The sequence below is a fragment of the Dermacentor silvarum genome, chromosome 3 (genome assembly GCF_013339745.2).
Source record: "Dermacentor silvarum isolate Dsil-2018 chromosome 3, BIME_Dsil_1.4, whole genome shotgun sequence".
In the NCBI taxonomy this organism is placed as follows: Eukaryota; Metazoa; Arthropoda; class Arachnida; order Ixodida; family Ixodidae; genus Dermacentor; species Dermacentor silvarum.
Genome location: NC_051156.1, coordinates 88,893,682 through 88,918,883, shown reverse-complemented (window position 1 = coordinate 88,918,883; position 25,202 = coordinate 88,893,682). Strand labels below are relative to the sequence as shown.

At 48.6% G+C, this 25,202-nt stretch overlaps 1 protein-coding gene across 1 annotated transcript in view; it reads right to left on the bottom strand.

Moving 5' to 3' along the window:
- The window catches only part of LOC119445568 (monocarboxylate transporter 9), a 117,230-nt gene that overhangs the window by 3,545 nt on the left and 88,483 nt on the right, over positions 1–25,202 (bottom strand). The window contains exons 2-4 of the mRNA XM_037709836.2: positions 10,006–10,250; positions 7,319–7,462; positions 5,066–5,953 (exon numbers count right to left, since the gene is read on the bottom strand). Of these exons, the coding sequence (XP_037565764.1) occupies positions 5,066–5,953; positions 7,319–7,462; positions 10,006–10,249 (1,276 nt within the window). The 5' untranslated portion in view covers position 10,250. The remainder of the gene's footprint in view (positions 1–5,065; positions 5,954–7,318; positions 7,463–10,005; positions 10,251–25,202) is intronic.

Here is a 25,202-nt window from a genome sequence, read left to right as displayed (position 1 = left end):
AAGAAATCCTACTTTGAAAAAGTTTTACGGGAAGTTAGGCCTCACCCGCTTCAAAGTCATGGCGGTAACAGAAGGAGAAGAAAATTTGTAGTGTCTATACCTTAATATCCTGAAATAATGATGCACAGTATCAAGCTGTTCCGAGCTACTGCAAAAACTATTCACCTTATGTCGGAGAAAATGTACAGCGTGTTTATGAGTACGTTGTGCGATGAAAGCACACTTATGATTACCACAAGACGTGTCGGTTTGGTATCGTGCGGGACAACACACCGGCAGAATGTTTCGTCAGTATGACAGCGTTAGTTTCCGCCTTAAAGTCTCAAGATCTCTTAGTTCCGCAAGACAGTTTTGTTTTTAGTTTTTCCCTTGCTTGATTTTCAGCTTAGCGTTTGTTGGCCATGCCACCAGCACTGATGGTAATCAGTAATGTTGACCAAGGTGTAAGCACTGGCTTACTGGTCCTATGTTACGGATGGTAAAGCTGCGCAAATGACATGGACGCGAAAAGAAAACAGAGAAAGGATTGGAGAGTACTTGCGAGATTCTTATGTCTTCCTCTCGCCCATGTCGTTTGGTTTGGTTTTCTACTCGTAATGAATAATTTGCAACACCGCACACACTGCGAAATTCCATGCTAAAGGAACAAAGCGGCACGTGGGGCCGCTTTGTTTCGGAATTTGCTTCGGATTATTCGAAAACATTGAAGCGCTTGAACTTAGGAAAAAGAAAGCGACTACAATCTTACAAGCGCTGATAGTTCTATACAGAGTGATTGGAGACTTTATACACAACTGTGGGGAAACTGAGGAGTATTACAGCCCGTAAATGACATTGAATGTTCCGTATGTTCTTATGTGACGCACATTATTCCGGAAGTGTTTATGCGCAACAGGGAGAAGCAATTAACAAAACTTTATAAAACTTGTGCGCCTTGCTGATCCTAATCCCCGGAGATCATTGTGGCATGATGAACTCTGTACATTGCGATGACATAGGCAGTGAAGCCTGGGCGTAAAATCTAAAAGGAAGCGCAGTTTCAGTAGCAGATAAAATTGAATAGATTTTTAATCTTCTAAATACAGTGACACGCATTTGCTGCCTGACCCATAGCTGGCGCACCGAGAGATATGGAAATTTCCAACATGCAAAGCCAATTGCGCATGAAGCGTCACATGGAGACTATACACAACTGTGGGGAAACTGAGGAGTATTACAGCCCGTAAATGTTGGGAGTACACGGAAGTTGGCACGGAAGTTGGTACATGAAAGTTGGCACGGAAGCAGCATTTGGAACACTATGGCTCATACAGCGCACCTTTCCTCTTCGCCGGCGATCTTCGCGTTCTTGCTGCTGCTGTGTCCGTGCACAGCGTACTCGGCGCATGACCCTTCGCAACCACTGCTACTGTCAAGCAAGGCCAGAATCTACCAGCGTACCGGCAACTATATCCACATCGACCCACTACAACTACTGCGCCCAGCCTTCTGCGCACCATCATCGTCAACTGCGTCGTCACATCGCAGTGGCAACTTAAGCGGCTGTCCGAGAGTCAGACCGTTTAGTTGGCACGGAAGCAGCATTTGGAACACCATGGCTCATACAGCAAACCTTTCCACTTCGCAGGTGTGTAAAAACTTTCCGATTTATGCTAAGAAAAGTGACGACCCATTCTTGCTATTGCTTCCGTGCCAACAAGTGCTCTTTGAAATTGTCCGAGATTGTTTCTCTGTGGCGTTGCTGTTAATGCGCTCAGGTGACGTGGAAACTAATCCGGGTCCTACTACACGTACTGATGCATTACTTGAGCTGCAGACTTTGCCCTCCAATCCTTCTGAGCAGATGGAAGTTATTTTCCGGCTGTTAAAAGACCTTCAGGCTCGTTATGTACAATCTGCTAAAGGTCAGGCGGAGTTGGTAAACGACGTTAAGGCTGTTAAGGTCGGTCAAAAGAACATCGAGATCCAAATCGAATGTATCCAAAAAAGATTAGACTACCTTGAAGAAAACACACAGGTTTTAAACCATCTCGATGATAAATTTACCGGCATTCAGGCGGCGGCACACGCCCAAACCACTCGGCTTGACTCTTTACTACTGCGCGTTGACGAACTTAAGGACACAGCGCGACCCAATAACCTCGTTTGTTATGGCATCCATGACTCTCGCGAATCGCGAGAAGAGTCCGAATCATGCATAAGGGAGGCACAAACCCACGTAATCGACAGCCTGCCTGACATATCAATTGAACGTGCTCATCACATTGGTCACTAAACGCCCAGGAAGTGTCACCAAATTGTAGTTAAATTCACCAGCATAAAAATGAAAGACCTTTCCGCGCGCGCAAAGCTGAAAGAAAACGATATTTCTGTTTCCGAAGATTTTTCACCCACCACTCGCAATATCCGTAAAAAACTAATTGAGTATGCTAAAAGCCATCCCACCATGTTCTTTCCAGTTAAGGTACATAAAACTAATAATGAATAAAAACAGTTCTTCTATGTCCCGGCAACACACACTATCAACGAGCATGTGCCGTAGGAACCACGATATAACGGCCGGCGTGTAAATTCGCAGCACATGCCCAGTTAGGAAAACGTGAGGGGAAGTGGACGCGAATCATGCATCGTATCTCTATTCTTTACAAATATTCGAATCATCATGAATAACCGCGCTTCCTTTGCATCTGCCTTAGATACTTGCAATGCTGACATTTTTGTGCTTACCGAAACGTGGCTACATTCACAGATTCAAGATAACGAAATTCTTCAAACTGCGCCCCACTTTTCACTGTATCGTTGTGACCGAACAATGCGTCAGGGAGGCGGCGTGCTCTTAGCCATTTTCAAAGATTTCCCATCTCAGTGTATTCAAGTCAATACTGACCTCGAAATGGTTTGGGCCATCATTGAAATAAATCGTCAGAAGATAATCATTGGTGTTTGCTACCGGAGCCCCACTTATTTATCTAATTTCGTAACTGAGATGCATGATATCATTAACATTGTAACGTCTCGTCATCCTACATTACCTTTATTTTTGCCATTTCGGCTGGGGGTGCAATGCGAAAACACCCATGTATCTAGATTTAGGTGCACGTTAAAGAACCCCAGGAGGTCAAAATTTCCGTAGTTCACCACTACGGCGTGCCTCTTAATCAGAATGTAGTTTTGGCGCGTAAAACCCCATAATTTTTTTTATTCAGAATCCGCGAACTACTCGAAGAGCACGAGTTGAAATCCGTGGGCGTCTAAGATAAGTAACATGGTTGTTCAGCATAGTGCGTGGCAATTAAAGTGTGAATAAAAGTGCAAGGATTGTGTATGCGTTCGTCAACTTGTAATTAAAGGCGCTGCGGGGATTTGAAATGAGCCCGCACAGTTACTTCGAGTAGAGTGCTAGATGGCTTCTGCAATAGAATGCACAAATCAATCGACGACGCAAAATAACATCGACATTAATGTAGAACAGTGCTTGGCGGAAAAAGAACAACAACAACAATATTACCAAGAAAACGAAACACCATAGTCGAAGTCATTTACTGCTATGTACAGTGTCCTGTTCTAGCGCCAGAGCTAACAAAAAACGCGCTCGCATAGCTCGGCTCTGCGAGCCTGTAAACTTGGGAGCCGTATCATGTACTCTCCCTCTACGACGTTCATGACTGCTCCCCCCCCCCCCCCCCCCCCGTGTTGATGAATGAGCGCGCTTTGTATTTTATTTTCTGGCGCAGTTTCAGTAGAAAGACGGAAAGTTAACGCCACCTGAGCTAACTTATGTGCTCATTTTTGTGTATTAATGATACGTTTTTGTTATGGCAGGTACTGCCTCTTTCACAGTGCGTCTTTTATGTCCACGTGTATATTTTATTTACTTTTCCAGCCCAGCCGAGTTAAAATATGAAGCGAATGTTTGCACTGATGAAAAATACCGCACACACAACAGTTTCTGTAAGCATTATGTATGTGGGTTTGTTTGAAAAACCAACACCTCAGCTCAAAAATAGAAGATTATGATTTCACTAATGGAAAAGCACTGCGGAAACAGTTGTTTCTATACGCTTTAACATTATATTTCTGACAAACTATTTCTTTTTTTATTCGGAGAATTCCCACAAGGCATATCCATAAAAATTAACAAATGGCGTCAAATAAATGCATCCAGACCGGTTTCGTGCAGGTACAGCAGCAGTGATTGTTGTGCGTTATGAAACCGGTAAAGTAAGCTTCGACTTTCGGCTTTAGTTAGGCCTCCATGAGCATATTGTGCACAATAATCTAAGACTCATGGCACAGCTAAAAAAAAATATGGCGAATGTCCATCGCAGACATATGCGCCGCGAACTTTGGACACGTTACACAGTTGTCATATTCAGATCTGGAAGCGCAGCTGCCGGCAGCTGTCAGGACGCCAGCCCAAAGCCTCCGAATAAAAACGTCCTCCCTCCGGGAAAGGTTGCGCGGAAGGAGGCCGACACCCGGCGGTATATTACTTTACGCTATACTTATAAGCGAACAAACACACATAAACTGTAAAAGCTACATTAGAATTATGGAGGTCAACAACAAGCGATGCAATCAAGCAAAATGTGTCTGTGTGAAGGTTTTCGATTCAATGCCCTTGTTCAAAAAGGCCTGTTTCAGGGATTGCTCGGGTTCAAATTTCGGAAACATTGGAGACAGTTTGACTAATTATGCGCATAATTAATATTGGAGACGCTGTGAACGGTCGCCTATGGTCATGCCGCTTTAAAGTTATAACATTTTCTTTCCGGTGCATCGATTTGTGCATCCAAAATGCGCTTCGTAATGGAGCAACGCGGTCTAGGAAGAAGAGAGTAGAAGACCGGTATACTTGTTTTGATTATGAACAAAACATTGTATGTACCACATTTTTTTGTCCTCACCGTGTTGCTATGCAAACGTTGCTTATATGAGAAGGCTATTTTAAACCCTGTATGTTGTAGGTTAGACGTATTCAAGAGTTAAGGAGTAGCCGGCGCCTTACTTGTGCGTCAACATATCCTCATATCATATCAATAATAATAATAACAGGTATACTTACCAATAAAAAATGGCTTGAGTAGAAACAATGGGCCAGCGATTGTACCGACGATGCCGTAGCTGATGGGGAGCCTCTCGATGCCCATGTAGTCGGCCATGAGGGTCGGATTAATAGTGATGCCGCAGCCAATGGCCATCGCGAGGCACAGACAGGCAGCCAACAGCTGGTAGTAGCCGCGGACAAGGGGAAATACTTGCAGTACAATAGACATCCACAGGTAGGTGAGCATGGCTAGGCTACTGCGCGTCACGTATCCTCTATCGGCAAGCAGAGGGATACACAAGCGTCCAAACGTATCGGTCATAGAGAAGAGCGGTATAAGACCCACGGCTGCCTCCAAATCCGTGCCTTTGTCGATAGCAAAGTCGACAATGGTGGCCATGAAGACGTCGAAGTTATAACCGAACACAATCCATGTCAGCGTCACCACATAAAACATGGGACTCTCAAGCACAGTAAACCCATGACGGAGGCTCCAAGGATTCACCGGCTTCTTTGGTTTATCTTTTGCTTTACCTTCCCTTGTTTCACCAGGAGGAGCGTCTTTATGAATGGTATTCGATTGCTCTTTCATGTCTTCTTTCTCAATGATGAAGGTCTGCTTGGCTTGCTTCGAAGCCAGTCTGTCTTCGGCTCGCTTGCGGCGAACCCATGGTGGCTCTTTCAGGATGAGGCTAATGGCGATGACATGACCTATGATGGCGCCGAGGATCATGATGCTGCTGCGAAAGTTGTACGTCTTCTCGAGATAGAGCAGCAACTGCGGAAAGACGAACGCCGAGCTCGTGGACCCCGTGTACGTGATGCCAAGTGCGAAGCCCCTGTACTTGTCGAAGTACTGGTTGATGAATATGGGCATCGTCATGAACACCAGGCCTGATCCTAAACCTTGTTCACGAGCGAAGAAAACACACAAATAGGTATATTATAGTACTCACCACCGTAAATTAATCCACGTTTGCTATCTGCGCACACAACCTACATTTAGGTTAGTGAAAGAAAAAACAAGCGCTTACTCCATTTCTTTACCGACGCCGCCCAAGACGAAAACCGGAATTATGGCGCACCAGCGCTAGACGCAGCAACCACACGACGAAAAGCAGCATCTCTTGACAAGATGCAATAAGCAATGACATCCTGCCACGGCCATCTAGTATACTATGGTTAGTCTAAGCTGTAGCCTGTGTAGTGAACGAAATACAATGGAAGCGAATTAAATTTATGGAGATATCTTTATTCATCGAGACAGCACATCATTAGCTATCAATTTGTTCTGTTAATGAATATTTCCCCAGCCTTGCAGAAACAAACTGGCTCATATGAAGCATTACAAAGATACATATTCATGTACGTTAACCTGCGGGGCTCGAGACCACGAATAAGCTCCTATAAGTGTTTGAGTTTTGATGAGGTATTTCCTGTAAGAGCTGTCTGCTACCATGCATATTGTATTCCTTGTATTTGTCTGTACCAACTTTTAGTTAGGCCAGCCATGAAAAGCTTACGAAATGCGTGCTTCGATTGCGTGCGTGATGATTTACGATTTGTGTGTTGTGGGCCACATAGCCTCAAGTAGACGCGATACGTAATGAGATGGAACGCTGGCGTTACCAGATTCAGTTCGATCATGATTGCGAAGGCTCATTTGAAAAGTTTTAAATTTACAGCGTGCGTGATCGGATGTTCCGTCATATTGTAATGTAAGGTCCATGCAGAATCATTGTTACTTTCCTTCTGTAGTCTTTAATAGAGAGAAGACTCTTCCATCGCGAAATCCCACGCGTGCTACAGAAATGTTTTCCCCGTTGCACTGTAGTAAATATTATCACTTGTGGACCTAATACAAATATTTTTGCAAATACTGACTGGACAGGGCCATAGGAAAGCACCGTAGGTGGGAAGTATCAACGGGCAGGGACACTGAGTATTGTTATTCCCCCGCCAAAAGAAATACTGATCAGTGGTTTACTACCATGCACAAATCAGACACTTTAATGAAAATTTCGAAGAAGCAGCCCACTAAGAACATTCGATGGAACCTGCTTAGCTTTGTTCGACGTTCTCGTTCATAATAGCGATTGGGCCTATGCATTCTTCTGCGGAAAAGCACATCAAGCGATATTTGGGCACATTATTTTGAACGTTTGGGCACATTGTTTATTGCTTTCTTGGTAGACTGAATAAGGCAAGAGTTCTAAATTTTTTAGTGTCATGAAATACTGAATTATCGTTATAAGGCCATCGCAGTCTTACCAAACATTATCCCTTGAGTAACCGCAATCCATGTTATGGTCGGTGCAAAACTCGAAGCGATGATGCCGGCTGACATTATTATGCCTCCGGCCAACATGACGGGCGGCGGCGTGTACTTCTGGCTCAAAGGACCAGCGACTAGGCCTGCAGGAATAAAATAGGAATGCAGAAGCTCTACTGTGCATAATTGCGAAGAGAGGAGGAGATAACAAAAAGTGAAATGCAGAGAAGATGAAAAGATTAATTGTCGGTATAGCTAATCTGCACTGGGGGATGAAGTAAGGGAGAAAAGTGGAGAAGATTTTAAAAAATCTGTTCGGGAACTAGTGATTCAAAAGTGAAAATACAGAACAATGACCGAAATTTTAGTCAAACCATTGTCCCAGCAGCACTAGTTGCCTTTTTTTATTCCTGTCATCGATTTGCCAGAGCCTTGTGAAGTATAATCTGTAATGCCACCTTCCGGTAAACAAAACCGTTTACTGAAGCATAAGCATTTTCTAATAAAAAAAAACGTGGCCCCTGTACTGCACTGGAAACCAATGGTCACGCACACACAGTTGAATCTTAACCTCAATGCCACTAGCGTTGACTCATCCAAAAAGACCATACATGGAGTGTTCAGGTGTGTAGTGTTCAGCAAGTCCCACTCAGCAATATATGCACCGTCGATTTGCTCACTGGCAGCCCCGTTCTACGGCATATGTAGAGATGATTCTGTCGCCGAATAAGTAAGTACAAAAAGTACCACCTGCCGAATGTTCTTTGGGGGCAGTTTTCATGTTGTATTGATAGATGTGTAATAAAATAAAAGCGTAAGGACCCACAGGAGAAATTGTAGCAATGGCCAAGCGAACTTATCATCCATGAGCCAACGCCTATACATGCCTAATACGGTCGTAGCTTGACACCTCTTGAGTGAATATCCGCTGAGAATGCTGGAGCATAAAGTTAGAAAAAGTAAAAGATGACAGGCAGGGATATCAGCAACCAGATTACGTTTCTAATTGGCTGCCCTGCACTAGACGGTGGACTAAAGCAGAAAAGTCGAGGAGAAAAGAAAAGAAGACATGGAAGCAAATCCACCGTATCCGCACAAACACAATGAAAGCATCACACATTGACTAGATTTTGAGATAGTCCAAAAGCTATTGAAAAACAAACTAGCTCTTTCAGAGCACCGCTGGCGTTCGTCGGCTTAGACAACGGTCCAAGAATTTACTTTTCCGTAACGGAACGGTTGTCATATTTATCGAGCCTGGTGCAGAATGCTTTCCTTTCTACACTGAAACGAGGACGATTCCACAAAAGGTGCGAAATCATCTCGTTGCACCCACAAACATCACATTCTGGACTTCTGGCTATTAACATGAGGAAGGAGTAGGCATTAGTGAATGGTACTTCAAGCCATAGACGACAAATTTGAGAATTACCCTGCCCTCTTGGTGAGCCGCTCGGAAAGAAGAGCTTTAGTTGGTATATCCGAGTAACTAAAGCACTGATTTGTGAATTTGGTCGAATACTATTCGGCCAGCATGCTTTAGACAGTTTGCGGCTTTAGGTGTTGGAATCTAGGTCCCGGTGACGGAATGTGTAAAGGATCCCACACCGTAGTCATCAAAGAGACGCTTCTCTTACCGGATAAAGATTACGAGCAGGGGAGGAGAGACACGAGATAAATAATGTATATCTATGAACACGGCAAGCACTGCTGTGACAACTGATAGGTCAATAATTTAGAAGCCATTAACCTCTTTAAAAAATTAAAGCTTTCTGCGAAGCAATAACCCAAATCTTGTAAGCTGTATTATCTAAAAACTGTTTTCACTTTCCGTTTTTTTTTCTCCCTGCCACAGCAGCTCTGTGGCTATGGCACTGCGTTGCTGAGCACGAAATCGTCGGTTTGATCCCGGACACAGCGACCGCATTTCGATGGTGATGGAGGGCAAAAAGGCTTGCGGAGAGTTCATTTGATGCTCGGTAAAGAACCTTAGGGGGTCAAAATTGATCCGCATTCCATCCGTACGGTGTGCTTCACAATTACAGTAATATTGAGAGGGGAACAAAAACGCAGGAAGATAATTCTTAGAAAATGAGGCCCAGGGGCACCGATTTTGTAACAATTGTTATTTTCAGTGGTCGCTGGCTAGTCGTCTGGATTATCGTCGGCATGGGCGACTCCGTGAAGTCAATAAAAAATAACTTCTACAAAATGCATCCAGACAGCCAGAAAGGGCATGCTCTTTCACTATGAGCGTTTTAAGTGCTTAACCCAGTTCACAATCCTTAAGACTGCTCGTTCATTTCGTACTTTTGGTCAGCAGGACTTGAGTTGAACAGCACAGAACCTGCTAGATATAGAATGTTAAACAGCGCATTGTCTACTTAGAGGTGTGTCTGGCAAAGGAATCGCAGACGTGCGTATGGTGTAAATTGCTATGGAGTCCTCATTTATGTCCACCCCTTCTTGAAAGAAGTGTTGAAGGCAACATCCACATAGAAAAAGCGTTTGCAAAAAGGGAAGCTTGTTGAAACTTTCTAGAAACTAGATAGTTTTTGAGCTAAACATTCCCGGTAATAAGACGATGCCTCAATAGGACACGAAATTGTAGCTGACCGGGACATCTGAAGCTGAAATTAGTTTGTAGAACGATTAGCATGACTGTGACCCAGTGCGGCCAACTCACCAGCCATATTGGCCATGGCTCCCATGAGGCAGATTGGCCAGGCTGCTTGACCGCGGTCCGCATGGAACTCCCTCATTATGCCGATGTAAAGAAAACCCGATGACCTGATGGTGGCGGAAGTGAGGAATGTGGTCATGGCGCAGAAGATGACCACATACCAGCACTGGTCCAGGCCCCGTGTTGCTGCAGTTGGCTTAGGTGGCGTCTTCGAGGCATTGATTGTGCGTTCATTCTGAGAAGCCATCCTGAAAAAAAAAATTCGTATGTAACGTAACATTTTACTTTACGTGAAAGGTTTGGCGATATCAACCGAACCTAGTGAAGATATTTGTGTTGCCGATGGGGAAATTTTCAACGCTCCATCTTCAAGAGCACCACTTACGACACACAGAAGCAAGAGCACACGTGTTACTGCCAACTGAGTTTATTACTTGCAAAATGCAGCTTATATACTACACGACGTGACTGCTGCAAAGCTCGCCTATGCACACAAGCCTGCAGTAAGAGATGAGACTAAAACTTTCAAATTGATGGCAGAAATGTTCAGGGTAGTATCTTTTCGTGGTCCCCCCATATTCCTGAGAACGTGCTCCTCTTGCACGGCCTACATCGGCTGTGGGCTACATCGTGGCCTAAACAGTACTACATCGGCTATGGAAACCGGCACGTCAAACGAATTCGCGACCCACTTGCAAAAAGGAGGCAACAAGCAGACTGACAAGCATAACAAGAGGAAGATAATAAGTACTGCAGTACTAATGAATGTAAAAGACCGCGTTACCTTCTTTTATAACCCCGTGTATTCCTTTGAGTTGCACGGAACTTTCAGTCGGCCACCTCCCTTTCCTCCAACTTGCTTAAAACTATCTCACCCCATCCGTTGCAGTTCCTTCCTATAGAGATTATCACAGTTCTTTTTTTTAACGCCATCTCCGGGATCGGCCCACTTCAATCGGCGAGAAACCAACCAAGCAGACGTGCCCGAACCCAGCTTTCAAAAGGTGGGTGTCCGTACCTTTCATAAAGTGCATATACTCTTGAAGGCATATATTTTGCAGCTTTGGTATTATAGGTGGTCTGTAGGGATGGAGTGCGGATCAATTTTCACCCCCTAAGGTTCTTTACCAGACATCAAATGTACGGTCCACAAGCCTTTTTGCATTTCGAAACCATCGCAATTTTCTGTCACTCTCCCTCTTTCCTTTTCCTAACCCCAATTACTCTATCTCAGTGCAGGGTAGCGAACCGGATTGTAACATCTGGTTAACCTCCCTGCCTTCCTCACCATCTCTCTCTAAATTAAATTGGACGTATCACCTTCTCTGAAGAAAAATATGGGCCGATCCTGAAGTCAGGGCAGTTCAACACAGCTTCCTAAGCTCTATAGCTGTCACGAGGGAAGAATATGGGAAATTAGGAATATATTAAGAAATCTGCACTTCCATCAATCACTGGGAGATACAATATCTCAAACACCTTGTTTACCGTTAATGACGTACCACCGGTGCAAGTTCGAATACACAAGTACCTCGAAGTAACCTTAAAACATAACTTCAGACTGAGGCCCCTATTAACAATACAACATCCACAGAAATGTAGCGCCCTTTCTTTCTTGGAAGGCACCTCCGACTAGCACCACCCGATACAAAATTTCTAGCATGCAAAATTTACCGCAGGCTCGTCCTCGAGTACGGAAATGTTTGGCTTTTATACACTAAGCAACTAATTGCCAAACTAAAAGGTGTGCAAAGAAAATCTCTCGCTCATATATATAGGGTGTTTCAGCGAACACTTTCAAAAATTCTTAAAGGTTGCCTGTGACAGATAGCAAAATTCTAGTTCATGAGCTGGTCTACTCGAAGAGGCGGACATTACTTGCACAAGAAATTGAAATGCATAATCGAATAATTAAAAATTAACTAATTAAGTTTCTAACTAATTACCTGATGGCCCATATTGCAATTTACAAATTGTAGCCGTGGAGATTGCAAGACGAATCCACTTGGAACGAATTCTCGGGATGACACCAGTTTTGAGATATTGATTCGCGAATTCTGCGGAGAAATGCATTGGCGTTCCAGTTAGTTGCTTGACAAAACGTCGCTTTATGCATTGAAGCACAAGGTTAACTGGAACACCAATGCATTTCTAAGCACAGTTCGGGAATGATTATCTCGAAACTGGTGTCATCATGAGAATTAATTCCAAGTGGATCCGCCTTGCGAACTCCACGGCTATAATTTGTAAATTGCAATATGGACCATCAAGTAATTAGTTAAAAACTTAGTGAATTTTTGTTAACTAGTCGATTATGCGTTTGAATTTTTTGTGCAAATAGACATGAAACTCTACACTAAAAGCCGCTATACCATCCCCAGATTAGACACCATTCGGGTCCTGGGCATGTTCATCGAATCCAATGGCAGTAACAATACGAAGCTCAACAAGCACACAGCCAAAACTGAGAACATGATCAGGCTCATCAACAGAGTCTCGAATAGGCGTGGAGGCCTTCAAGAAGAAAACCTCCTCAGATTATTCCACGCCTTCCTCATGAGTCACATAGTTTATGTGGCAGCCATGCACAATTAGTATAACTCCGAAAAGAAAAAACTTAACACGCTCATCAGAAAGAGTATCAAAAGAGTACTAGGCATTCCGTTACGGGCGAGCACGGACCTGCTTATGCAACTAGGAGTGCATAACACTTTAGACGAGATAATTGAGGCCCAGGAGTCGGCCCAACTGGCCCGTCTATCCTGCACCCCGGCTGGAAAGAAGATCCTGGCGGTTCTTGGGATCAACCCTATACTCATGGAAGAACGGAAATATCAAATCTCCGAAGATCAAATGAATAATATACGAGTCGCACCGTTTCCCCGTAGTGTTCATCCTCAACACAACGTAGGCAGACGCAGGGCAAGAGCCCTCGCTCTCCTCAAGAGTATCAAAGACGATCCCCACTCGGCATGTTTTGTCGACGCAGCCCAATATGGACAGTCGTCTAACTTCGCCACTGCCATCGTTGATCACAACGGACAGATAGTGAATGCAGCTTCCCTGAAGTGCTCAATTCCATCCTGAGCGCTGCAGGTCGCAATGGCTATGACACTCCTAGACAGCAGCAAAACACAAATCTTCACTGATTCGAGATCGGCAGTCAGGGCTTTCGCTTCAGGGTCCATTGCTGAGGAGGCTCACAAGATTCTCAAGAAAAAGATCATCTCTACGCACACCATCACGTGGTTTCCGGCGCACCTCGGCCCCCAGCTTGACTCCTTGCCCAATCTCAATGACATCGCTCACTCCCAAGCGCGCGCACTAACCCACCGCGCGGGAGCAGGCGGGAGCTCAGAGGCCGGGGTTCTCGAGTTTCGGGACACTCTCATTACTTTCAACGAAATCACTAAGCACTGTCACCTGGGTAGGAGGACTTATTCTCCACCTCATAGAAAACTGGCTAGACCTCTGTCGTCCACATTACGCATGCTTCAGACTAAGTCCTATCCCAACCTGGCCTTTCTTCATTCGATCACTCCAGAGGCTTTTAGCTCTACTTGCCCCGACTGTGCGGCTGTTAGCAGTCTAGAACATATGCTCTGGCGATGCCCATCGTTACAGGGGCCCAATCGCATCACGGAAGAAGAATGGAGCTCTGCCATCCAGAGCTCAGAACTGTCACGACAAACTTGGGCTGTCCAGAGAGCCAACGATGAGGCGGTTAGGCTCGGCCTACCCGTCCCCACGTGGGAGCGGCCCGCAGCTCTGCCCTAGGGCAGGGCTTCTTAGGACCTATTTAATAAAGTTCTTTCTCTGTCTGTCTGTCTGTATGTGCAAGTAATGTCCGCCTCTTCGAGCACACCAGTTCATTAGCTAGAATTGGGCTATCTACCACAGGCAACCTTAAATAAATTTTGAAGTGTTCGACGAAACACCCTGTATATATATATATATATATATATATATATATATATATATATATATATATATAGTAAAGGCGCTTATTAGACACCAGCCGTCTGGGCCGTCCGTTGTTTGAAGGTCCGAGGTATCAGCACGAGCGGCGTTTTTCGAGGAAAAGCGGAGGAGGGCTCAACCCACTAGAAAAGGTAGGAGAGCGTGCGTGACCCGCTATGGCATTCGTATTCTTCGCTACAATCACCCCCGGGAGAGAAGAGGGAGCCGTCGGGCAACCTAACAGCTGCTCACTATGACAGGGTCCTAGTAGGTCTTCAGGCGCTCGACGTTGACAGTGTCGCGTCCACGACGGCACATGTCTGCAGAAGGTTCAACTGGTTCGATCACGTAGTTGACGGGAGATGTGCGTTCGACAATACGGTAAGGGCCTTCATACTTGGGCACTACTTTCGATGATAGACCAGGTGTAGCGGAAGGAATCGAGAGCCACACAAGCGCTACAGGAAGGAAGGTGGGTGTGCTCTTCTGCCGCGTGTGCTCTTCTGCCGCTCTTGGTCATTGGATGTGAAGACCCGGGCGAGATTGCGGCACTCTTCAGGGTGTCTTTCCGTGTCAGAAATGGACGCACGTTCAGATGGATCCGGCCGGTACGGTAGAATTGTGTCGATGGTGTGCGATGGGTGCCGACCATACAGCAAGAAAAAAGGTGAAACGCCAGTGGTACTCTGAGTTGCAGTGTTATACGCGTAAGTTACAAGGGGCAGAATGGCGTCCAAATTAGTGTGGTCGGAGGAGACGTACAGGCAGCTACTCGCCGGCGGAGCGCGCTGGCGGATAAATACAGGCAAGATCTGCGCATGCGCGGTCTCCCTAGCAAGCAAGTTTCACTCCCTAGTACATCTAGATTGGCGTTGTCTTGCTCCAAAAGGGTAGCGCTAGGTGAGCTTTAGCATTGTGCAATGGGGGCTGGGCGGATGAATGTCTGTAGCACAGTATGCACCGTTATCTATAAATAAAGGCGTGTGGATTCTTTGCAGTGTATTCTCGCTATGATCTGCATCTCGTTTGGGAGATAGCAATGCTTTGCGTAATTACGTGCAAGTGAGGCGGCTTGGCTAGAACTGCATCGCTGCCTTATTTTCAACCGTGTTAGCCTAACCTGCGAAGTATTAGTTCTTAAATTATCTCCCGATCCGTGTTACTACTAGCTTCGTAATACGAGTACAATTTCGGCTGTTACATGACCGCTCCCTTAACAGGTGTGTCTGGGATATTGGTAATAAAACAGTTTGCAAACGAAATAAGGCGGCACGTTTATCAAGGCCAATTTCATGCACAGGAAGTGACTTCATACAAAGGGTACTCTAATAAACTCTTCACGACTCCAGTCATTTATTTGCGCACCACGTTACATGGTTCGCATATATTCTCCTAGAATCAATCACGGCATCCGGACCATTGGTAGGGAGTATCTTAACATTTTGATCACGTGTCGGCGTTTGGTGGCGTAGATACTCATTTTCTTTTCCTCAGAGCGAATATACAATGGTAATCAAGGGTACGTTGTGTGAGCTGAATGCAAAAAAAAAAAAATAGTATGGATAAATGCTAAATCTAAATACCAGGAAGAACAGTGGGTTTATTTTTTCCACAGAAAACAAATAAGAATCCCAACGTAACCGTGTTTCGTCTAAAGCGGTTGGCATGTCCCGCTATCAATATCTCGCGAATCCGCCATCCACGCGAAGCACAGCTAGTAGCCGGCTTGCAACTTATTCGTAGAGCGCATCTACGAAGTCCCTCCTCGCGCCAAAGTGCTTCCACTCGCGTGTTATGACACTGGCACCTCCCAGACTCAGCTTGGACAAACTTTCCTTCATCGTGCCCCACATGTTCTTCATAACGTTGAAGTCTGCACCTTTTGGAGGCCAGTCAAGAACGCCAACACCGCGTTCTTGAAGTTTTTTCACAGCTTTAGTGGTGCGCACGGAGCTCAGGTCTTGTTGGAACAAATAGCAGCCATCATTAAATGACCCGTCCAGAGCGTATACGGCAACAGGTGGCAGTGCAGAACTTTGCAGTAAGCTTCAGCTGTGAACGATCGAGATAGACGGATTAGCGGACCGAGGCCCTCTTTGCTAATTGCTCCCCAAACGTTGACAGCACAGCGGCCGCTGCTGTAGATCTTGGAAACATACCCAGGCTTGTATCTTTCCGCGTCCGAATAATTTGTGCTTAGAAGGTCTGAAAAAAAGGAAAATACCTGCAGTTGTATCCTCCATACGCGGCGCTCTTGATCCCGTCTAGATAAATAGGTCGATTCATCATAGAATATGACTTCCTTTCATTCTTCAGTCGTCCAGCGCTCATATGCCCTGGCAAACTCAAGGCGCCGGCGTTTTTTGCGCTCCGTAATGTGTGGCTTTGGTGCCGCGACAAATCCACGAAGACCAGCCTTTCGCATACGCCTTCTATTTGTTTCCTCGCTGATTTGCAGGTTGAGGGCTGTCTTTATCGGGCGGGAGCTCTGAAAAGGATCGGCAATGGCTGCAGCAACAATGAGAAAATCGGATTCTTCCGACGTGCATTGGTGTCGTCCGGATCGTGATGCATCTTTGAGTCGGTCGTCTTCTGCCTGTATGCTTGGATTGTTCGGTTGACCGCACTTGTAAACTTTTTGGTGAGGCGGCATAGCTCGCGTTGAGGTACACCTTGTGCCCAGAGTTCAGCCATATTTCTCCACACATCCATCGGTACTCATCCGTCGCTGTGTCGATGGAAATAGGGCGGAATTCGTCTAACTGCCATGATTTAAATATGTTCGTATCTCTTTATCAATCGAGCCACCGATATCATCACAGTTGCATCAGACGAAAACGCTGCCCTTTGTCAGCCCTAGTCACGGCCACCTACCATAAATATTTTCAGCAAATGATAAATACGGCCCACATGAAAAATTTTAAAAATGCGCCCAAGCACACGAGCATGCACACACGCGCGCGTGCATACGCAGACACAGCTTGTCACAGACACCACCGGCCCGGCCCAGTGAAGGGGCCCCCAGGGCTACCGTTTTGGAGCAACGCAACGCAAACTAGATGCACTAGGGAGCCACGCTTGCACGCTTGGGAGAGCGCGCACGCGCAGACCATGGCACTACTTTTTCTACGGGCGCGCTCCGCCGGCGAGCGGCCGCGTGTTTGGCGTTTCGAATTATTCTTGGAGCGCCTGTACATAGCAAGCATGTCCCCTAGCGTATGGTTGCAGCGTTCTGTAAGACCATTGGTTTGGGGGTGGTACGCCGCAGCTGTGTGATGAACAACGTGGCGCTCCTTGAGAATGGCTTCAAGTACTTCGGACAGGAAGACACGCCCACGATCACTAAGTAGTTCATGGGGTGTCCCATGTCACAGGATGAATCGTTGAAGCAGGAAGGAGGCAACATTGCGCGCTCCAGCTGCCGGTAGAGTGGCTGTTCCGGCGTATCGCGTCAGGTGGTCGACGGCCACAATGGCCCAGCGATTTAAAGCCGACGTCAGGGGAAGGGGCCCATACAAATCGATGCCGACGCGTCCAAACGGCCGGGTAGGGCGAGGTAAAGGTTGCAGACCAGCTGGTGAAAGGCGGGGTGAAGATTTCCGGCGCTGGCAATTGCGACAAGAGCGAACAAACTTGTGAACGTACCGTATAAACCGGAATATAGGTCGAACTTTTTTTCAAAAAAACATTGCGAAAAGTCGAGCCTCGTCTTATATACCGGACATTGGCAGGAAAAACTGCGGAAGTCTTGCAAGAATGGGCAGATGAAGTAAACAGCAGCCTTCGCCATCGCATTCAGGCTGCCTTTTCACATTTTGTTTCAAAATGAGCGGAAGCCGACGGCAATTCACCTGTCGCCTTGAAGAAAAAGGCGATTGAGTACGCGGAAGCCCACGGCAACCCGCGAGGTTGCCATGGGCTTCGTATCGTGTGACCATCGACCCGCGTGTTTGTCAGCACCTTATCATCACGGTACGGAGTGAGCAGCATTTAAATAAATACTGTCACCATTGTGCAACCGGCTGAGTCGCATTTGTTGAAAGGTAAGGGTGTCTTTCGATACCTTTGCCATTGAGAAAGATTTTTTTCATTCTTAGAATCGGTTAGTTGGGGTGTCGACCTATATGCCGGTTCGACCTATAGTCCGGTTTTTACGGTAGCTGTACATCCCGCGCCAGTAATACCGCTGTTGAAGGCGCTGGTAAGTCTTGAAAACTCCGGAGTGCGCACACTGTGGATCAGCATTGAAAGCTGCGCATACTTCCGAACGCAGACTGCGGGGTACCACTAACAACCAGTGTCGCTCGTCGGGGTCATAATTGCGTCGGTGAAGCAGGTTGTCGCGAATGGCAAAATGAAGTGATTGGCGACGCAACTTGCGAGTGCTTGGTTGTGCCGACGAACTAGAAAGCAAGTCTATAACGGGAGGCAATTCAATAGTCCTTGCATTGCTCAGAAGCGATGGTGTTAAGGTCGAGCGAAGAAAATAATCTCCGATAGTGAGTAGCAGGCATTGTCAGGCAAAGGAGAGCGCGAGAGGGCGTCGGCGTCAGAATGCTGGCGTCCATTGTTTGAAGGTCCGAGCTCTCAGCACGAGCGGCGTATCTCGATGAAAAGCGCAGGAGGGATCAACCTACATGAAAGGGCCGGAGAACGTGATCCGCCATGGCGTCCGTATTCTTTGCGACAGTATATATATATATATATATATATATATCTTGGGAGACGTCGACCAATGCGATGCCTTTATTTCCGAGCAGCCGCCCGAGACAGAGACGAAGCACTGCACGAGCCAAAAGATGATGAGTCGTATGTACAAATGACGACGACCATATACACAAATAGCGCCTACACACAATGATGAGTCGTGTGTACAGATGCGACGGCGATATGCCCAAAGGGCGCTCACACTAACTCCCCCCCCCCCCCCCCCCCCCGGCGGATGTACGGTTTCAATCGAGATACGTGAACGATTTCCGTAGTGCGGCGGCGGTGAGTAACTGAGCTGAAAGGAGGTAACGACCGTAGTTAACGACCGTAGTTAACGGCCGAAGTTCTTTGAACATAGGTGTAGGGGCCGAGATATCCGTGAAAAAATATTTCCCAGAGCCCCGGTGCGTGAACAGGTGTCCACAAAAGAACTTCGTCGCCTGGGCGGAACGACGCAACGCAAGGCGTCGCATCATAGCAAATTTTCCGTTTGTCCTGAAGGTAGCGGTGTTGGCGCGGGCAATTTCACGGCAGCAGGCGATGCGAGCAGCAAATTCTTCAGGAAGAGACGCGCGTGGAGCAGCAGGTGCTGAAAGGAGTGTAGTGTCCAAGACGGAAGACGGCGTCCGACCGTACACAAGGAAGAAGGCTCTGTAATTGGCTGTGCGTTGGACGGCAGTATTATACGCAAACGTCATGAAAGGTAGAATGGTGTCCCAGTTGGTGTGATCGGGTCGAACCTACATAGACATCATGTAGGCCAAAGTTCGATGAAAACGCTCTGTAAGACCATTTGTTTGGGGATGGTACGCTGATGTGGTCTTATGGGTGGTGTCAGAGGCCTGGAGGACTTCACGAAGGACATGCGATAGGGACATCTTGTGAGGGTAACTCAGGAGGAGAGGAGGTGCGCCGCGGCGCAAAACGATACCGTGCACGAAAATTTAGGCGACTTCGGAGGTAGTACCAGAGCGAAGAGCAGCTGTGTCAGCGTACCGCGTTAAGGCCGTTTCACTTGGCGCGATTTTCACACAGCGACACAGCGTATTCCGTCGCTCAGCGACCGCCGCGATATCGCAGGCTCTCCACGACGGGATTCCAACATGTTAAAATTTCCGTCGCTGAGTCGCAGCGATCGGCGCGATGTGGGCGCAGCAACGTGACGTAACAGCAAGCGCCGTCGAAATAGGCACTTTCCTGTTTCACCGCGTGTTGGAAGCTCAGCGGAGCAATGTCGCGCGCCCGTTTCCAGCTCGCACAATTCATTTAAAAGGAGAAGCTGCATGCTATCCAGGTCGGGAGCTGACGCCGCCTTCACATACTGCACGTACCCTCACGATCGTCGCCGTCGTAAACGACTTCTTTGCTACAAATCGTGCCAGGCACTTGCACACCTAATAGGAGCTACTTCTTTTGGAGAGGCAAATACTCTTGCAGGAGAAGAGTTGTGGCTTCCATCGTACCGCAACAACATAACTAGAGTGTACAAAACAAAACCACCCCACCACGCCGCACGCTTATGCGGTTTGTGCCGCATTTTCACTAGCCGCAACTGCGGACTAAGCGATGGCAGTCTCAACGCGTTTAAAGGCTGAAAAATTGTGTAATCTTCTATTTTCAAAAAAATAATATGAAATTGTAATATTTGACTAGTTTCCATGTTTTTATTTAACGATGCAGGTATGGATACTTTGTGAGCAGGGAGCAACCTTGGGCGTCGCTGCGACGAAAATTCGCGCGGTCAAAGCCGCATGTGAAAGCTGCCAGCTAAAATCGCTCTGCGACGTGCGCGACAGAACGATTTTTTTCGCCCCAATCACGCCATGTGAAACGGCCTTTAGATGATCTACTGCGGTAACGATCCAGCGGTGACCAGCGGGCGTGAGCGGGAGGGGTCCGTACAAGTCTGTGCCTGCAATTTCGAAGGGGATGGATGGGCATGGTAGAGGCTGCAGAGGACCGGCTGGAAGGGATATCGAGCGTTTTCTGTGTTGGCATGACGCGCCGGAGCCAACGTGCTTAGCGACATAGGTGGAAATGCCCGGCCAGAAACAACGCGTTTTCATGCGGTCGTAGGTCTTCTGAAAGCCCAAGTGGCCCGCCGTCGCTTCGTCGTGAAATGCTTCTAATACTTGGAGTCGAAGTATCTACCGGAAGGACGGTAGATTAATCGAAATAACGCTCCACCTTGAAGCTCCAAACGTGAAAGTTGTCGTCTTAAGCGACTTTGTGGGGGTGGGGGCTGGGCGGAGGGTCGTGCCAAGCCAGTAAGTCGGTTGATCAGCCGTATGGCAGTATGGGTCAGTACGTTGGAGTGAGACCAGGTCAGTAGACGGATGAAAGACAACTGAGGCAAACGACTGTCGTGTGGCTAGATGGTGACGTGCCGAGCGAAGGTGAAGCATGGGCGTATGGAGACAGCGGGCAGCGTGACAGAGTGTCGGCATCTTGATGTTCGTTTGCCTGATCTATACGTGACAGTGAAGTCATATTCCTGCAAGCGCAGTGCCCAACGGCTGTGGCATCCAGACAAGTTTTTCAGGGACGACAGCCAACAGAGAGCATGGTTGTTGGTCACAACTGTGAAATTGGGGCCGTAGAGATAGGGTCGAAATTTTTGTATTGACCTCACGATGGCGAGGCACACCTCTTCTGTGATTGTATAGTTGCGCTCAGCAGGAGAGAGAGCACGAATTGCAAAAGCCACGACTTGCTCTTCAGACTTCTGATTCCGCTGTAGCAGCACAGCGCCAATTCCATGCCCACAGGCATCAGTGTGTAGAATAGTAGGGGTGGTTGCATCGAAATGGCGGAGCACGGGCCCTGACGTGAGAAATCGTTTGAGGGTCTGGAAGGCGGCTTCACAGTCGTCCGACCACGCAAAGGACGCGCTCAAAGTCAGAAGTTCGTGTAGAGGAGCTGCTATAGTGGCGAAATCACGGACAAAGCGGCGGAAATAGGATGCTAGTCCTAGAAAGCTGCGGAGTTCTTTAAGTGTGAATGGTGGCGGAAATTGGGATCAGGCTGGATGCCATGCTTACTGACGACGTGGCCCAGCACTTTAATGCTTCGGCTTGCTAAGCGATACATTGTAGTATTCAGCTAGACACATGAGAACTTGGTCTAGACGTTGTAGGTGCTGGAGAAATTCGCCGAAAAGATGACAATATCGTCCAAGTAACAAAGGCAGGTCTTGCATTTTAAGCGACGGAGAACTGTATCTATCATACGGTTGTTGGAGGAACGTGACGGCGGCCGTAGGAGCCGTGCCGTCGTTCCCACTCACAAGGCGAAGGCGGCGAGCCGAGGGGCGGCTGCGACGACCAGCGTGCCTAGCTTTCAGAACGACACTGCGCATGCCGAGCTTGCGCTTCGAGCACGCGCTGCTCTTCCTTATTTTATTGCGATAGCAATTATATGGACACTCAAAAGCAGATTTCTGCCGTCGGCGTCGCCGTCGCCGTCGCCGTGAGGTTCCGTATGACGTCAATGGAGATGAAATCGTCGCCGCGCGCCGCCGAACGCTGTATGTGCGAGTGAAAGAGCGCTAGGGACGCGCGCTTTCACGGGGAGTGAACGCACGGCGGAGAAGAAACGCGCGTTCTGCGCTGCGCTCCCTTAAGGGCTGCAGAAGTAGGCGTCTCTTTCCTCCTCTACAATCACCATATATGTAGAGTAAACGTACCTTCTGATGATGATGATGATAAGTGGTTCTTGAGGGAAAGGGAAAGGTTGGCGTTATCTTCTGCAGCCCTTGAGGGAGCACGGCTCAGCGCCAAATCTTCTTCCGACGCGCGAAAGGTTGTGGGCGAGGGGGGGGGAGGGGCAGGGAAGGGAGGCGACGTTTAGCTGCGGCACCAAGTGCCTATTTATATCAGAGGCTCCGGCAACAGTCACCAACGCCGCACGCATTTTGAGCGAACGCGGGCAAAACGCCGGCGGCGTCGACAACAGTTCCGCGTGTTGCCGGTGCTGCTGCATGTCCAAGTTTATACAGCTGATAAAGCTGCTATCATTACTCCGTATGGCTCTCTTCAAATTTGCTATCGCAATTGATGCTTCGCCTTTCAGGTGAAACTGCGACAACTTTTTTTTATTTTTATTTACAGCCGGCACCAACGCGCCGGCTGAGAGCGCCAACCAAAGCGCCCCGCGTTTCGGCGTCGGTGGGCGCTACAGGGCCCCCCGCCCAGACGGAATGTCGAAATGGCGAGCCAGTTGAATCGCGGTTGAAAAGTGTCCATGGCCAGTCCAAGTTGTCAACGTGAAGGCATCGGGCCGCCACCACCACTCAGGCGGGCGGCAGTGGGAGCTCCGCAAAGATCGAGGGACTCGGTGAACGGACGCTGTTGGGAGTGGAGCGTCTAGCCGGTGATATAATGCTTGGTTCATGCGTTTTGGGGAAGGAGGAACTGAGAGGCCATTGAGGCAAATGGTTAGTCGACAGTACCAGCGTGAGCGTTGCCGGAGGCGTATCATGGACCGAATCGTTGCATGGCGTCGTGGGTGTGCGCACGAGCGATGGAGTCGAAGCCCTTGACGGGCCACAACGCGTGCCTTGCTTGAGGACGCCGCGCACCATGTCGGGAGGCGACGATGATCGGGTGCAGCTGGCGATGGGACGCGTCGTGAGGAATCCACGGGCCGGCCGGGCAAAGTGGGGTCAGGGGCCACAAGAGTGTCCGGTGGTTTGGTGAGGATGCCTGAAGCGGGATGTAGCACAGCCGGCACTGCGACATCACAAAAGCCGGGAGCGGGACGGGGCCATGAGGCGTTCAGAGACGAGGCGCGAAAGTCCGCGGAGGCAGCACAGGTCTGGGACTGGGTAGGTGGAATGACCTGCGCCAACTGCAATTAAAACTGCGCTGACCGCTGGAGATATGGCCTGTTCAATGTAGGGTGTCGCAGAAAGTCGGGACCCGTGACCGCGGCAGCTATAGAGGGCAGGGTCGGAGGCAATGGGACCGGCACGGTGCCGAACTCGCGCGCCGCCTCGGAACCCTGCTCAGCGGACGGCGTGGACGGGTCGGGTGTTGTTGTCGGAGGAGTGATTTCGTTGGAGACAGACCCGATGGCGTGCGGCACGGCAGCCGGCGTAGGGTCGGCGATGTCTCCACTGGCACACGTCACCGTCGGTGGCGATAAAGGCGATGAGGTGGCCTGAGGACGATGGCGTACGGGCGCAGGAGCAGACGCGCTTGGTGCTTGTCGTAAGGGTCTCGGCGGAGATGAGTCGCGGACAGTGTGGTCAACCTCTGTAAGAGGGCGGTAGGCAGCGCCGTAGAAGTTGAGGAACTGCCGCAGTTCTGCCGCAGAACTGCCGCAGTTCGTCGTACGGGTGCGGGCCAGGCGAAGGAACGCCGAGGTGCAGCTGGAGAGCAAGCGGCAGGACGTCGAGGAGTACCGCGTACTTGAACTCCTGGATCCATATGTGGTTCAGCTGCAGAGCCGCCTCGAACTGGGCGAACCATGCGCCGACGTAGCAGGACGAGAACGGCGGAAGTGGTGGGTTTAACTGGGACTCCGGCCAGTGAGCCATGGCAGCGTGTCGTTCGGGAAAAGGCGCGCTCCACCGGGTCACCACTGTAGGAGGAACGTGACGGCGGCCGTAGGTGGCCGTGCCGTCGTTCCTATACAGAATGCGAAGGCGGCAAGCCGAGCGGCGGTTACGACGACCAGCGTGGCTAGCTTTCAGAAGGACACTGCGCGTGCCGAGCTTGCGCTTCGAGCACGCGCTGCGCATCTTTATTTTCCTCTTTCTTTACAGCTGGCACCAAGGCGCCGGCTGAGAGCGCCAACCAAAGCGACCCGCGTTGTGGCGTCGGTGGGCGCTACACGTTCAAACGTAGCTGGTGCATTGCACAGTCCGAAAGGGATCACGTTAAACTCGAAAAGCCATCAGGTGTAGAAAATGCAGTCTTTTCTTTATCCGGCTCATGCATTGGAATCTGCCAATATCCCGAGCGCAAGTCGAGGCTCGAAAATACTCGGCACCTTGTAAGGTATCGAAAGGATCGTCGATACGAGGCATTGGATAAACACCCTTACGGGTAATTTCGTTTAGCGCCCTATAATCGATGCAAAAGCGCACAGAATCATCCTTTTACAGCGTAAGCTGTTATGGGCTCATTCCAATAGCCGTTTCGGGTCGCGATGATGGCGCCGCCGCCGGCTTCTGCCACGTAACCGCTATCGCGGTATAGCGAAAAAAGTATCGGATTCCCGCCGCGATTGAACCCGCGCCTGCGGCGTGGGAGCCGGATACTCTACCACTGAGCCACGCAAGCGCTTGATATCGGGTCGTGGAAAATACCCTCAATGCAAGCACGCAGGGGAGACGACTCGAGCCTCCGCCAATATGGTGGCGCCATCTAGGTAAGATGCCTGCAAACGCCGGGCGGACAGTTGAGATCGCTCTCGTCAAAACGAGCCGAACAGACTGCGCGAAGACCCTGTTGTGCGTGGTGCCCAAATTGGAGCTACTCTTGAGCCGCTCCACCAGCTTACGCTGTGACTGTGCTGCGTGTGCC